We start from the raw sequence: 13,603 nt of genomic DNA, 5'->3' as shown, positions 1-13,603 counted from the left end.
GCCCCAGTGTTAAGGATCAGCGTGGCAGACGTGTTGTTGCCTACTCTTACCACCTGGGGGCAGCCCGTCAGGAAGTCGGAAGCCAGTTGCAGAGGGAGGTGTTTAGTCCCAGAGTTCTTTGCATAGTGATGAGCTTCGTGGGCACTATGGTGTTGAACGCTGAGCTGTTGTCAATGAGCAGCATTCTCAGATAGGTGTTCCTTTTGTCCAGGTGAGAAAGGGCAGTGTGGAGTGCGATTGAGATTGCTTCATCTATGGATCTGTTGGGGCAGTATGCGAATTGGAGTGGGTCTAGAGTGTCCAGGAGGATGCTGTTGATGTGAGCCATGACCAGCCTTTCAAAGCACTTCATGGCTACCGATCTGAGTGCCACGGGGCGGTAATCATTTAGGCAGGTTACCTTCGCTTCCTTGGGACCAGGGACTATGGTGGTCTGCTTGAAACATGTTGGTATTACAGACTCGATTAGGGAGAGGTTGAAAATGTCAGTGAAGACACTTGACAGTTGGTCCGTGTATGCTTTGAGTACACATCCTGGTAGTCCGTCTGGCCCAGCGGCTTTGTGAATGTTGACCTGTTTAAAGGTTTTGTTCACATCGGCTACCGAGAGCGTTATCACACAGTCATCCAGAACAGCTGGTGCTCTCGTGCATGCTTCAGTGTTGCTTGCCCCGAAGCGAGCGTAAAAGCTTGTCTGGTAGGCTCGCGTCACTGGGCAGCTCTCATCTGGGTTTCCCTCCGTAATAGTTTTCAAGCCCTGCCACATCCGACGAGCGTCAGAGCCGGAGTGTGTTTTGTCCTTTTATTTTTATTTAATTTTTATTCCCCGCTCCCGTCCCCGCAGGAGGCCTTTTGCCTTTTGGTAGGCCGTCATTGAATTGCCTAGTTAAATAAAAGTTAAATAAATACAAAAATCACCTAAACCAAAGACAACAATGTGTTAAACAAATCAAAATATATTTTATATTTGAGATTCTTCAAATAGCCACCCTTTGCCTTGATGACAGCTTTGCACACTCTTGGCATTCTCTCAACCTGCTTGACCTGGAATGCTTTTCCAACAGTCTTGAAGGAGTTCCCACATATGCTGAGCACTTGTTGGCTGCTTTTCCTTTACTCTGTGGTCCGACTCATCCCAAACCATCTCAATTTGGTTGAGGTAGGGGGATTGTGGAGGCCGGGTCATCTGATGTAGCACTCCATTACTCTCCTTCTTGGTCAAATAGCCTTTACACATCCTGGAGGTGTGTTGGGTCATTGTCCTGTTGAAAAACAATTGATAGTCCCACTAAGCCCAGATCAGATAGGATGGTGTATCGCTGCAGAATGCTGTGGTAGCCATGCTGGTTAAGTATGCCTTGAATTCTAAATAAATCACAGACAGTGTCACCAGCAAAGCACCCCCACACCATAAAACCTCCTCCTCCTCCATGTTTTACGGTGGGAAATACACATGCTGAGATCATTCCTTCACCCACACCACATCTCACAAAGACACAGCTGTTGGAACCAAATATCTCCAATTTGGACTTCAGACCAAAGGACAAATTTCCACTGGTCTAATGTCCATTGCTCGTGTTTCTTGGCCCAAGCAAGTCTCTTGTTATTATTGGTGTCCTTTAGTAGTGGTTTCTTTGCAGCAATTTGACCATGAAGGCCTAATTCACACAGTCTCCTCTGAACAGTTGATGTTGATGTGTCTGTTACTTGAACTCTGTGAAGCATTTATTTCGACCGTAATTTCTGAGGCTGGTGACTCTAATGAACTTATCCTCTGCAGCAGAGGTAACGCTTGGTCTTCCATTCCTGTGGCGGTCCTCATGAGAGACAGTTTCATCATAGCGCTTGATGGTTTTTGCAACTGAACTTGAAGGAATGTTCAACGTTCTTGAAATGTTCCAGATTGACTGACCTTCATGTCTTCAAGTAATGATGGACTGTCGTTTCGCTTTGCTTATTTGAGCTGTTCTTGCCATAATATGGACTTGGTCTTTTACCAAATAGAGCTATCTCCTGTATACCACCCTACCTTGTCACAACACAAGTGATTGGCTCAAACGCATTAGTTAATAGTTAAAATGATTCCTGGGTTTAGGGGTTATGGAGAAAGCAATATGAGTAACACTGTAATCAGGACATGGTGGTACTAAAAATCTCTTGAACCTTCATATAAATCCTATGATGTCATTAGTGGAAGCACCAACAGGCCTCCCTCTTTCCTCTCCACCCTCCTGTGTACATTACATTCCAGCTCTAATAATATAACTAGACCATTATTTATGTTCAGAGTGGTTCACTGAGAAAGGGTCTCCATCCCACATGGCACCCTATTCCCTTTATAGTGCACTGCCTTTGGGTTTAGGGCTCTGGTCAAAAGTAGTGCACTATATAGGGAATAGGTAGCCATTTCAGATGTACATGTACCTAGATAATGGCAGCCAGGAGAGAATACTCTGTAATTCCAGGACATGTTCCTATCTCCAGAGAACAACATGTCTGCTGTGCTGTGCCTTCCAGTAAACAGATCTAGGATGTCCATAGTGGAGAACAATGTGTTGTTTCATGTGGGTCGGGAGGACCGGTAACTCCTTCTCCTACACATATTACCCCCTGGGTACATAATTACCTCACGCAGTCCTGGAAATCTCTTCTTCCTGGCTCCGGATCAGGACCTGATTGAAAACAGGCTGCTGACCCGACCACATCTCTAACTGAGATCCCATATAGCCTTATACATTTCTAGGCTATTTGGACTATTTGTGTCCCCCCGGGAGGCGTCAGACGTCACTGCCTGCTTTTGCTGTGGTGTTACTAAACCTGTCTGTGGCGAGAGATGACATTCGTAGCTGGACGCTCAGTCGGATAAAAATCAAGGTTAACGTTACATATTGAGGAATTTATAACACCGTGGTGGAGTTACAGGCATGCTGCTGTCAGGGGACACCAACTCAGCTCACAAACTCAGACACCTGTGTCAACACCTGCAATCAACTAGCCAGCTAGCTAGCTAGCTTGCAATGGAACCCGCTTCGCCTGAAGTAGCTAATGAATGTTTCCAGCTCTGTAGAGCTGTGTTTATTTGCGCTCTTGTCCGCGACAATATTGACAATCCGGAGTTCCAATGCAGCAATTGTTTGCTAGCGGAGGATTACAGGAATGACTTGGCTATGCTTAGCAAACAAATCTAAATTCTGCGCAAACTTATAGGGAAAACACAAACTGTAACTTTCTTGTTCTCAACTCCTATGGCTGGACACCGCTTGGGTCTGATGGATGTTTCCCCGCCTTGTCGTCTGTCCCTATCTGAATGGCAGGTGCTTCCTGGAACATGCCTGCGAAGGAAGTCATCTCTTTCTGCTTCTTCTCCTCCATCCTGTAATGAAGTAGACGGAGAACACCAAGAAGAATGTTCCAAAAAGAGCTGGTTCCATGTCACAATTCGTTGGAAACCGAAGGCAGCGGCATGATGCTTAATGGATGGGAGTAACTGCGAGAGGTTCATAGCAGATTGACATGGAATAGCTTCGCTGCATTGGTGCCTGATCTACCTGCGCCCTCATCACTGGGATTGCCTGTGTCTGCGACGATGGTGCTGACTCCATTATGTTGACTCCAGCAGCAGCTTCGTTGTCGAGTTCGGCTCCTTTTCCCTCGATGGATCTGACGGGGCACTGCTTGCAGTGGGATGTCTGGACCTATCAATGTGAACAGTGGGCGTGTGCTATCCTGCATCTCCTGGGCCCGTGAAAGATTCAACGAATTGTGTTAGGGGTAAGAATGGCCGGATTTCTCCATTCCCTTCTCTGGCTGTTGTATTGGGCAGTTCAATGGTGACAAATGTCTCAGCATGGGTACAGGACATCAATAAGCTGCTCCCAAACACTTTAACCAGCATCAGGAAATTGAGTCTATTATAGTTCATGTGGGATTCAATGACATTATGAAGGGCAGCTCAGAACAGCTGAAGATGGATTTTAAAGAACTGATTGTGTCACTACTTGACCCCTAACAAATGCCCCACAATATATCTGTCCCCCTGCCCTCCCTAAATCGTGGCATTGAATGATTCAGCAGACTTTTAGCCCTCTATAACTGGCTACAAGACTATTACAGCTCTGTGGGTGTTAATCCCTACCATTGTGTTGCTGAGTTGTCATATGCTTCAGAAAATGTACATTATCTCAGGGGCGTTGGAAGACACAATGTAAGTAACCTCATTTATGTCCCTCTTACTGCCCCGAATGCCTCTGCTGATCCCACAGCTATTTTATGCAGTAATCATGTGCCTATGAACCAGAGTTGTACTGTTAGCATTGAGGCGGTGTGCCCTAGTAGGAAGTCCACTGTGTGCAGTTCACCCTGCACTAACATCAATTACATGGCATGTCTACCTCTGCTAAGCTTCCCAGTAAAGCAATGAAAACAATCAAGCATCCCAGAAAAGTTCTAAAAATAGCCCAGGTTAACATATGTAGCTTAAGAAACAAGGTCCATGAAGTCAATAACAGATGACATTCATATTCTGACAATTTTTGAAACTCACTTAGATAATACCTTTAATGATACAGTGCTAGCAATACATGGTTATAACATCTACCGAAAAGACAGAAATGCCAACGTTGGAGGTGTTGCCATTTATATTCAGAACGACATTCCTGTAAAGCTTAGAGAGGATCTCATGTTAAAAACTGTTGAAGTAATATGGTTACAGATTTATCTGCTTCACTTAAAGCCCATTATGGTGGGAAGCAGCTGTAGACCAAGTGCTAACAGCCAGTATCTGGATAACGTGTGAAATTCTTGATAATGTATGTGATATCAACAGAGGTATATTTTCTGGGTGATTTAAATATTGACTGGCTTTCATCAGGCTGCCCAGTCAAGAGAAAGCTTCAAACCTGGTTCAGGTTATCAGCCAGGGTAGTTCCAAACAGCACAGGAATGAAATCAACAACATATATTGATCACATCTTTACTAATGCTGCAGAAACTTGCTTTAAAGCAGTATCCAAATCCATTGGATGTAGTGATCACAATATAGTAGCCATATCTAGGAAAACCAAAGTTCCAAGCTTTAGGCCTAATGTTGTGTGTGCGTTTTATAGTGATTCCTATGTTGTTGATGTAAAACATATTTGTTGGTCCGTGGTGTGTAATGAGGAGCAACCAGACGCTGCACTTGACACATTCATGAAATTGCTTATCCCAGTTAATAATAAGCAGGCATCCATTAAGAAAACGACTGTAAAAACAGTATTATGTTTGAGAGGGATAAGGCAAAAGGAATGGCATATAAATCTGGCTGCACAACCGATTGGCAAACGTACTGCAAATTGAGAAATCAAATGACTAAACTGAATTAAAAAGAAGAAACTACACTATGAAACAAAGATAAAGGACATAAAGAATGATAGTAAAATGCTTTGGAGCCCCTTAAATGAAATGTTCGGCAAAAAGGCAAACTCAGCTCCATCATTCATTGAATCAGATGGCTCATTCATCACATAATCCACTAATATTACCAACTACTTGAATGATTTTTTTCATTGGCAAGATTAGCAAACTTAGGCATGACATGCCAGCAACAAACACTAACACTACACATCCAAGTGTATCTGATCAAATTATGAAAGACAAGCGTTCATTTTGAATTACGTAGAGTGTGGAAAAGGTGAAAAAAGTATTGTTGTCTACCAACGATGACAAGCCACCGGGGTCTGACAACTTGGATGGAAAATTACTGAGGATAATAGCGGACGATATTGCCACTCCTATTTGCCATATCTTCAATTTAAGCTTACTAGAAAGTGTGTGCCCTCAGGCCTTGTCACGCCCTGACCTGAGAGAGCCTTTTTATGTCTCTATTTAGGTTTGGTCAGGGTGTGATTTGGGTGGGCATTCTATGTCCATGTTTCTATGTTTGGGATTTCTTTGTTTCGGCCGGGTATGGCTCTCAATCAGGAACAGCTGTATATCGTTGTTGCTGATTGGGAGTCATACTTAGGCAGCCTGTTTTTCCTTTGGGTTTTGTGGGTAGATGTTTTCTGTATAGCTACTTTGCCTTATGGAACTGTGTAGTCGTTGTTTTGTTTATTTTGTAAGTGTTCACTTTTCTTAATATTAAAAAGATGAGCATTCATATTCCTGCTGCGTTTTGGTCCTGTGTTCACGACGACCGTTACAGGCCTGGAGGGAAGCAAAAGTAATTCCGCTATCTAAAAATAGTAAAGCCCCCTTTACTGGCTCAACTAGCCGACCAATCAGTCTGTTACTAACCCGTAGTAAACTTTTTGAAAAGATTGTACAATGCTTTACAGTAAACAAATTGACAACAGACTTTCAGCACGCTTATAGGGAAGGACATTCAAGAAGCACAGCACTTACACAAATTACTGATGATTGGCTGAGAGAAATTGATGATAAAAAGATTGTGGGGGCTGTTTTGTTAGACTTCAGTGTGGCTTTTGACATTATCGATCAGTATGCTGCTGGAAAAATGTATGTGTTATGGCTTGACACCGCCTGCTATATTGTGGATAATGAGTTACCTGTCTAACAGAACACAGAGGGTGTTCTTTAACGGAAGCCTCTCCAACAAAATCCGGGTAGAATCAGGAATTCGCCAGGGCACTGTTCTAGGCCCCTTACTTCTATTATTTTTTACTAATGACATGCCACTGGCTTTGAGTAAAGCCAGTGTGTCTATGTATGTGGATGACTCAACACTATACACGTCAGCTACTACAGCGACTGAAATGACTGCAACACTTAACAAAGAGCTGCAGTTAGTTTCAGAATTGGTGGCAAGGAATAAGTTAGTCCTAAATATTGAAAAAACTAAAAGCACTGTATTTGGGAGAAATCATTCACTAAAACCTCAACTAAATATTGTAATGAACAATGTGGAAATTGAGCATGTTGAGATGACTAATGTGCTTGGAGTAACCCTGGATTGTAAACTTTCATGGTCAAAACATATTGATACAACAGTAGCTAAAATGGGGAGACATCTGTCCATAATAAAGCGATGCTCTACCTTCTTAACAGCACTATCAACAAGGCAGGTCCTACAGGCCCTAGTTTTGTCCCACCTGGAATACTGTTCAGTCGTGTGGTCAAGTGCCACCAAGAGGGATTTAGGAAAATTGCATTTGGCTCAGAACAGGGCAGCACGGCTGGCACTTGGATGTACACAGAGAGCTAACATTTTTAATATGCATGTCAATCTCTCCTGGCTCAAAATGGAGGAGAGATCGACTTCATCACTACTTGTATTTTTGAGAGGTATTGACATGTTGAATGCACTGATCTGTCTGTTTGAACAACTGGCACACAGTTCGAACACCCACTCATATCCCATAAGACATGCCAACAGAGGTCTCTTCACAATCCCCAAGTCCAGAACAGACTATGGGAGGCACACAGTACTACATAGAACCACGACTACATGGAACTCTATTCCACATCAAGTAACTCATGCAAGCAGTAAAATTAGATTTAAAAAACAGATACAAATGCACATTATGGAACTGTGTGGACTGTCAAGCAACACAAACATAGGAACCGACAAATGCATACACACACACACACTACAACATACACACTATACACACACATACACATATATTTTGTGTTGTAGATATGTGGTAGTAGAGTAGGGGCTAGTTATAAAAAATGTATTCATTGTATAACTGCTTTAATTATTCTGGACCCCAGGAAGAGTAGCTGCTGCTCTTCCATAATAAATACAAACCCCCCCAACTCTTCCCCTTAAAAACCCTAGATGTCACTTCGGTTGAAAGGAGAGGACCAAGGTGCAGCGTGGTGAGCGTACATATTATTTTTATTAGAAAAGACGCCGAACAAAACAATAAACACTACCCAACAAACCGTGAAGCTAAAGGCTATGTGCCATAAACAAAGTCAACTTCCCACAACACAAGGAGGGAAAAGGGCTACCTAAGTATGGTTCGCAATCAGAGACAACGATAGACAGCTGTCCCTGATTGAGAACCATACCCGGCCAAAACATAGAAAATAAAGGACATAGAAAAAGGAACATAGAATGCCCACCCTAGTTACACCCTGGCCTACCCAAAACAGAGAATAAAAAACCTCTCTATGTCCAGGGCGTGACACTAGAAAATGAGTTCTGTCTGAGAGAGTGTAACCACAACAATATTTGTGCATCCCAAATTGCACCCTTTTCCCCACACAGTCCACTACTTTTGACCAGAACATAGGGGCTTGGTCAAAAGTAGGGGCATGGTCAAAAGTAATGCACTATAAAAGGAATAAGGTGCCATTTGGGATGCAAATGATCTCTGTCCTGGTTGTGGATTACGGTTAGGGGCATATCCGCTTCTATTCTTAAAAGCATCTCAGATTGGTTCTGAAGTTATTTGTTGATATAAAACTCCTCATGGAAGACGGGATAGGAGTGGACCCCTGGACATGTATGTCTGTTCTCATTACAGTCTAATAATTCAAGGAAATAAGACAAATCTGTGACTAGACCAGTGGTTCCCAAACTTTTTAGAGTCCCGTACCCCTTCAAACATTCAACCTCCAGCTGCGTACCCCCTCTAGCACCAGAATCAGCAAACTCTCAAATATTGTTAGCCTGCCACACACACACACTATAAGATACATTTATTAAACATAAGAATGAGTGTGAGTTTGTCACAACCCGGCTCGTGGGAAATGACAAAGAGCTCTTATAGGACCAGGGCACAAATAATTATATAATAATAATCAATCATTTTGTTCTTTATTTAACAATCTTACATATAAAACCTTATTTGTTCATCGAAAATTGTAAATAACTCACCACAGGTTAATAAAAAAAAAAAAAATTATTTTACCTTTGTTTAACCAGGTGGGCCAGTTGAGATCAAGTTCTCATTTGCAACTGCGACCTGGCCAAGATAAAGCAAAGCAGTGCGACAAAAACAACAACACAGAGTTACACTTAAACAAACGTACAGTCAACACAATAGAAAAATATATGTACAGTGTGTGCAAATGTAGAAGATTAGGGAGGTAAGGAAATAAATAGGCCATGGAGGCGAATTACAATTTAGCATTAACACTGGGGTGATAGAGATGATGATGTGCAAGTAGAGATACTAGGGTGCAAAAGAGCAAGAAGATAAATAACAATATGGGGATGAGGTAGTTGGGTGGGCTATTTACAGATGGGCTATGTACAGGTACAGTGATCGGTAAGCTGATCTGACAGCTGATGCTTAAAGTTAGAGAGGGAGATATAAGTCTCCAGCTTCAGTGATTTTTGCAATTCGTTCCAGTCATTGGCAGCAGAGAACTGGAAGGAAAGGTAGCCAAAGGGGGTGTTGGCTTTAGGGATGACCAGTGAAATATACCTGCTGGAGCGCGTGCTACGGGTGGGTGTCGCTATGGTGACCAGTGAGCTGAGATAAGGCGGGGCTTTACCTAGCAAAGACTTATAGATGACCTGGAGCCATTGGGTTTGGCGACGAATATGTAGCGAGGGCCAGCCAACGAGAGCATACAGGTCGCAGTGGTGGGTAGTATATGGGGTTTTGGTGACAAAACGGATGGCACTGTGATAGACTACATCCAGTTTGCTGAGTAGAGTGTTGGAGGCTATTTTAATGGGAAGGGTGTGCTTGAAAGGATGCACATAACTCTGCAATGTTGGATTGTATTGGAGAGAGTCTCAGTCTTAAATCATTTTCCACACAGTCTGTGCCTGTATTTAGTTTTCATGCTAGTGAGGGCCGAGAATCCACTCTCACATAGGTATGTGGTTGCAAAGGGCATCAGTGTCTTCACAGTGCGATTTGCCAAGGCAGGATACTCTGAGGGCAGCCCAATCCAGAAATCTGTCAGTGGCTTCTGATTAAATTGAATTTTCACAGAACCGCTTGTTGCAATTTCGATGAGGCTCTCTTGTTCAGATATTGGTAAGTGGACTGGAGGCAGGGCATGAAAGGGATAACGAATCCAGTTGTTTGTGTCATCAATTTTGGGAAAGTACCTGTGTAATTGCACACCCAACTCACTCAGGTGCTTCGCTATATCACATTTGACATTGTCCGTAAGCTTGAGTTCATTTAGACACAAAAAAATCATACAATGATGGAAAGACCTGTGTCTTTTCCTTGTTAATGCAGACAGAGAAGAGCTCCAACTTCTTAATCATAGCCTCAATTTTGTCCCTCACTTTGAATATAGTTGCGGAGAGTCCCTTTAATGCTAGATTCAGATCATTCAGGCGAGAAAAAACATCACCCAGATAGGCCAGTTGTGTGAGAAACTCGTCATCATGCAAGCGGTCAGACAAGTGAAAATTATGGTCAGTAAAGAAAACTTTAAGCTTGTCTCTCAAATTAAAAAAAATCTGCCAATACTTTGCCCCTTGATAACCAGCGCACTTCTGTATGTTGTAAAAGCGTTACATGGTCGCTGCCCATATCATTGCATAGTGCAGAAAATACACGAGAGTTCAGGGGCCTTGCTTTAACAAAGTTAACCATTTTCACTGTAGTGTCCAAAATGTCTTTCAAGCTGTCAGGCATTCCCTTGGCAGCAAGAGCCTCTCGGTGGATGCTGCACTGTACCCAAATGGCAAGCAACTGCTTGCACGCGCGTTACCACTCCACTATGTCTCCCTGTCATGGCTTTTGCGCCATCAGTACAGATACCAACATGAGCAGCAGCTACGTTTGGCTACATACGGACCGTTAGTGGAACTGTTAGTTTGTTTCCTAATTAGGACGGGTTAAAGTTAGTTATTAGTACATATTATGGTGGTTAAAAGATTTAGACCAAAGCGAAGTAATGGGAACACCACATAGTTGTTAATGATTGTCTTAATGGGTCGTTATTCAAATGGTCCTCATCATTATAATGACCCTGCCTTAATGCAACTGACTTCTCACAACAAACCCATTGGGTTTATGTCCTATGTTTATGTTTATTAATGAAATGTTCTGGAACTTTGGCGACTACTAAGTATTTTTTAAACCTCTCGCTTTGGGCTGGATGTGTCAATGTGTAGTTCATACATGCATAATCTATGAGCAGAATTACTGTTTTACCTCAATTAGATTGAAAGCTGTGCTGCGCCATTTTTGTTACATTTTCCCCTACTTGGGCCAGCCCCCTAGCAATGTAAGTTCTAGCCAATGAGCTTCAGCCCCTGTCCATTTGAGTGACACCTAGCAAGATGCACACACAGGAGAGTGAGAGAGAGAGAAATGATGTGGTGCACATATCTGCTCATATGTGATGTAGTACGCAACTTTCAGGGACCACTTTTGGCACGTGAGCGCTAATTTCAGAACTACTGGCTAAAAAGTATTAAAAAATTACCAGACAATCTCTAACTCACTGTGTATATCTGTGTCCTCTCTCCCAGCCTAATCTTCACAGTCACATTGTGGAGTGGACACACTCTGCCTTCTCTCTACCAGGTAAGAAAACGAAACCTCAGTTCTTCTCAGTATCATCTTGTGCTGCTTGGTCTCTATTCATATTCAACCTCCCTACACCTACTGTATGTTCACTAGGGTTTGTATGGTAAATATACATGCATTTTCTTGCCACTGTGCATGTCCATCTCAATGACTGAGACTGACTTGACTGTCTGTATCTGTCTGTTCTCCCAGACTTCAGCATGGCTGACCCCAGTGTAGGCGTGCATGGTTCTCCCTTGGGTCCCACTGATGGAGGAGACTTCTTCAGCCCAGCAGACGTGACTTTACCTGCATGGAGACCTCTATTACGCTCCCAGTCTTTCCACAACGCCCCAGGTACTGTACTGTAACAGCCTACCTCTCCTCCTCCTCCCCACAGGCCCATGTGAAGAGACTTAGCATTGTTTACTGTTCACCACAGAGAGAGGACTGTTGCAGACTAAATGACACCCTATGACCTATAGGGCACGACCAAAGCCTGGTCTAAAGTAGTGCACTATTAAAGGAATAGCGTGCCATTTGGGATGCATCCTCATCTTGGCAGTGGAACACAAACCGGTCCCGACACTGTCGTAAAACCCCTCCCTCCTCAGACCACGTTCTTAGTATTGTCAGGACATTTGAATGGTCCCGACTAACTTTCCCTACACCTCAAAGCCCGGTTTTGTGCCTCAGTGGTGCCGTGCCAGCCTTGCCCCAGGGCCTCTTTGGTAATTACCTCATCTGAAGGAAGCTTGTTGCCTCTTTTCGAGAGGTGAATGCAGTCACTGTGAAGCATAAGCTTTCCCAGCCTGTTTTCTGTTTTCTAGCACACGCACACAGAAACGTACGCATACACATACAGACACACGCACACAAACAATCCCACTCCCCCTCTTTCCAAGAAAGCTCCCCCCCTCCACTGGAGGAGATGGAAGCATTTAAAGTCAATTAAAGAACACACAATGTCCCCTTCCACCCCACAAGACTTGGAGGCCATCTGAAGTATATCCCCCCTTCCTCCTTCCCCTGTTGTCTCTCTGTTCTCTGCTGGACACAGCCACAGCACAGTCTGGCTTCACAATGCCTGCTGGAACTGAGTGTTGCCCAAACTATATTTCTATCTGAATTTACATGTTAGTGGCTGGATTACCTCAGTGACTGACATGTTAGTGGCTGGATTACCTCAGTGACTGACATGTTAGTGGCTGGATTACCTCAGTGACTGGTATGTTAGTGGGTGGATTACCTCAGTGACTGGCGTGTTAGTGGCTGGATTACCTCAGTGACTGGCATGTTAGTGGGTGGATTACCTCAGTGACTGGCATGTTAGTGGCTGGATTACCTCAGTGACTGGTATGTTAGTGGGTGGATTACCTCAGTGACTTGCGTGTTAGTGGCTGGATTACCTCAGTGACTGACATGTTAGTGGCTGGATTACCTCAGTGACTGACGTGTTAGTGGCTGGATTACCTCAGTAACTGGTGTGTGAGTGGCTGGATAACCTCAGTGACTGGCGTGTTAATGGCTGGATTACCTCAGTGACTGGCGTGTTAGTGGCTGGATTACCTCAGTGACTGGCGTGTTAGTGGCTGGATTACCTCAGTGACTGGCGTGTTAGTGGCTGGATTATCTCAATGACTGGTGTGTTAGTGGGTGGATTACCTAAATGACTGGCGTGTTAATGGCTGGATTACCTCAGTGACTGATATGTTAGTGGCTGGTTTACCTCAGTGACAGGAGGCCTGTTGGTTCATAACTGTAGAGCCATTGTTGAATACAATTTAAAATCAATGGATGGGGTAGTGTAATGGCATCCACACTAATCCCTGTGCCCAGTGGGATGTTTTCAATTTCAGACTTTCATAAAATGTCAAAACTAGTCTTTCTTTGCTCCATTAAATGTCTAATCCAAAATAAATCCCTGCCTGCGTCCCAAATGGGATCCTATTCCCTACATTATACACTACTTTTGACCAAGGCACTACTTTTGGGTGCCATTTGGGATGCATACATAACTGCACATGTCCCAACCACTCTGGCTATCAGCGCCTGTTATGCAATGACAATCTCATCAAAGCTCTCTCTTAAACTGTGATTTTGTTAAGACAAAACCCTGCCATTCGCCATGGAAACCATCGCACATGAGGGATTTATGTTCT

General features: G+C 43.6%; 1 protein-coding gene across 1 annotated transcript in view; it reads left to right on the top strand.

Moving 5' to 3' along the window:
• The window catches only part of LOC106610613 (serine/threonine-protein kinase WNK4), a 129,207-nt gene that overhangs the window by 103,518 nt on the left and 12,086 nt on the right, over window positions 1–13,603 (top strand). The window contains 2 exon segments of the mRNA XM_045697380.1: window positions 11,405–11,459; window positions 11,655–11,798. Coding sequence (XP_045553336.1) covers window positions 11,405–11,459; window positions 11,655–11,798 — 199 coding nt within the window.

Source organism: Salmo salar, chromosome ssa01, assembly GCF_905237065.1.
Source record: "Salmo salar chromosome ssa01, Ssal_v3.1, whole genome shotgun sequence".
Classification (NCBI taxonomy): Eukaryota; Metazoa; Chordata; class Actinopteri; order Salmoniformes; family Salmonidae; genus Salmo; species Salmo salar.
The sequence above is the reverse complement of the archived record's forward strand: the minus strand, read 5'-3'. Positions and strand labels throughout refer to the sequence as shown.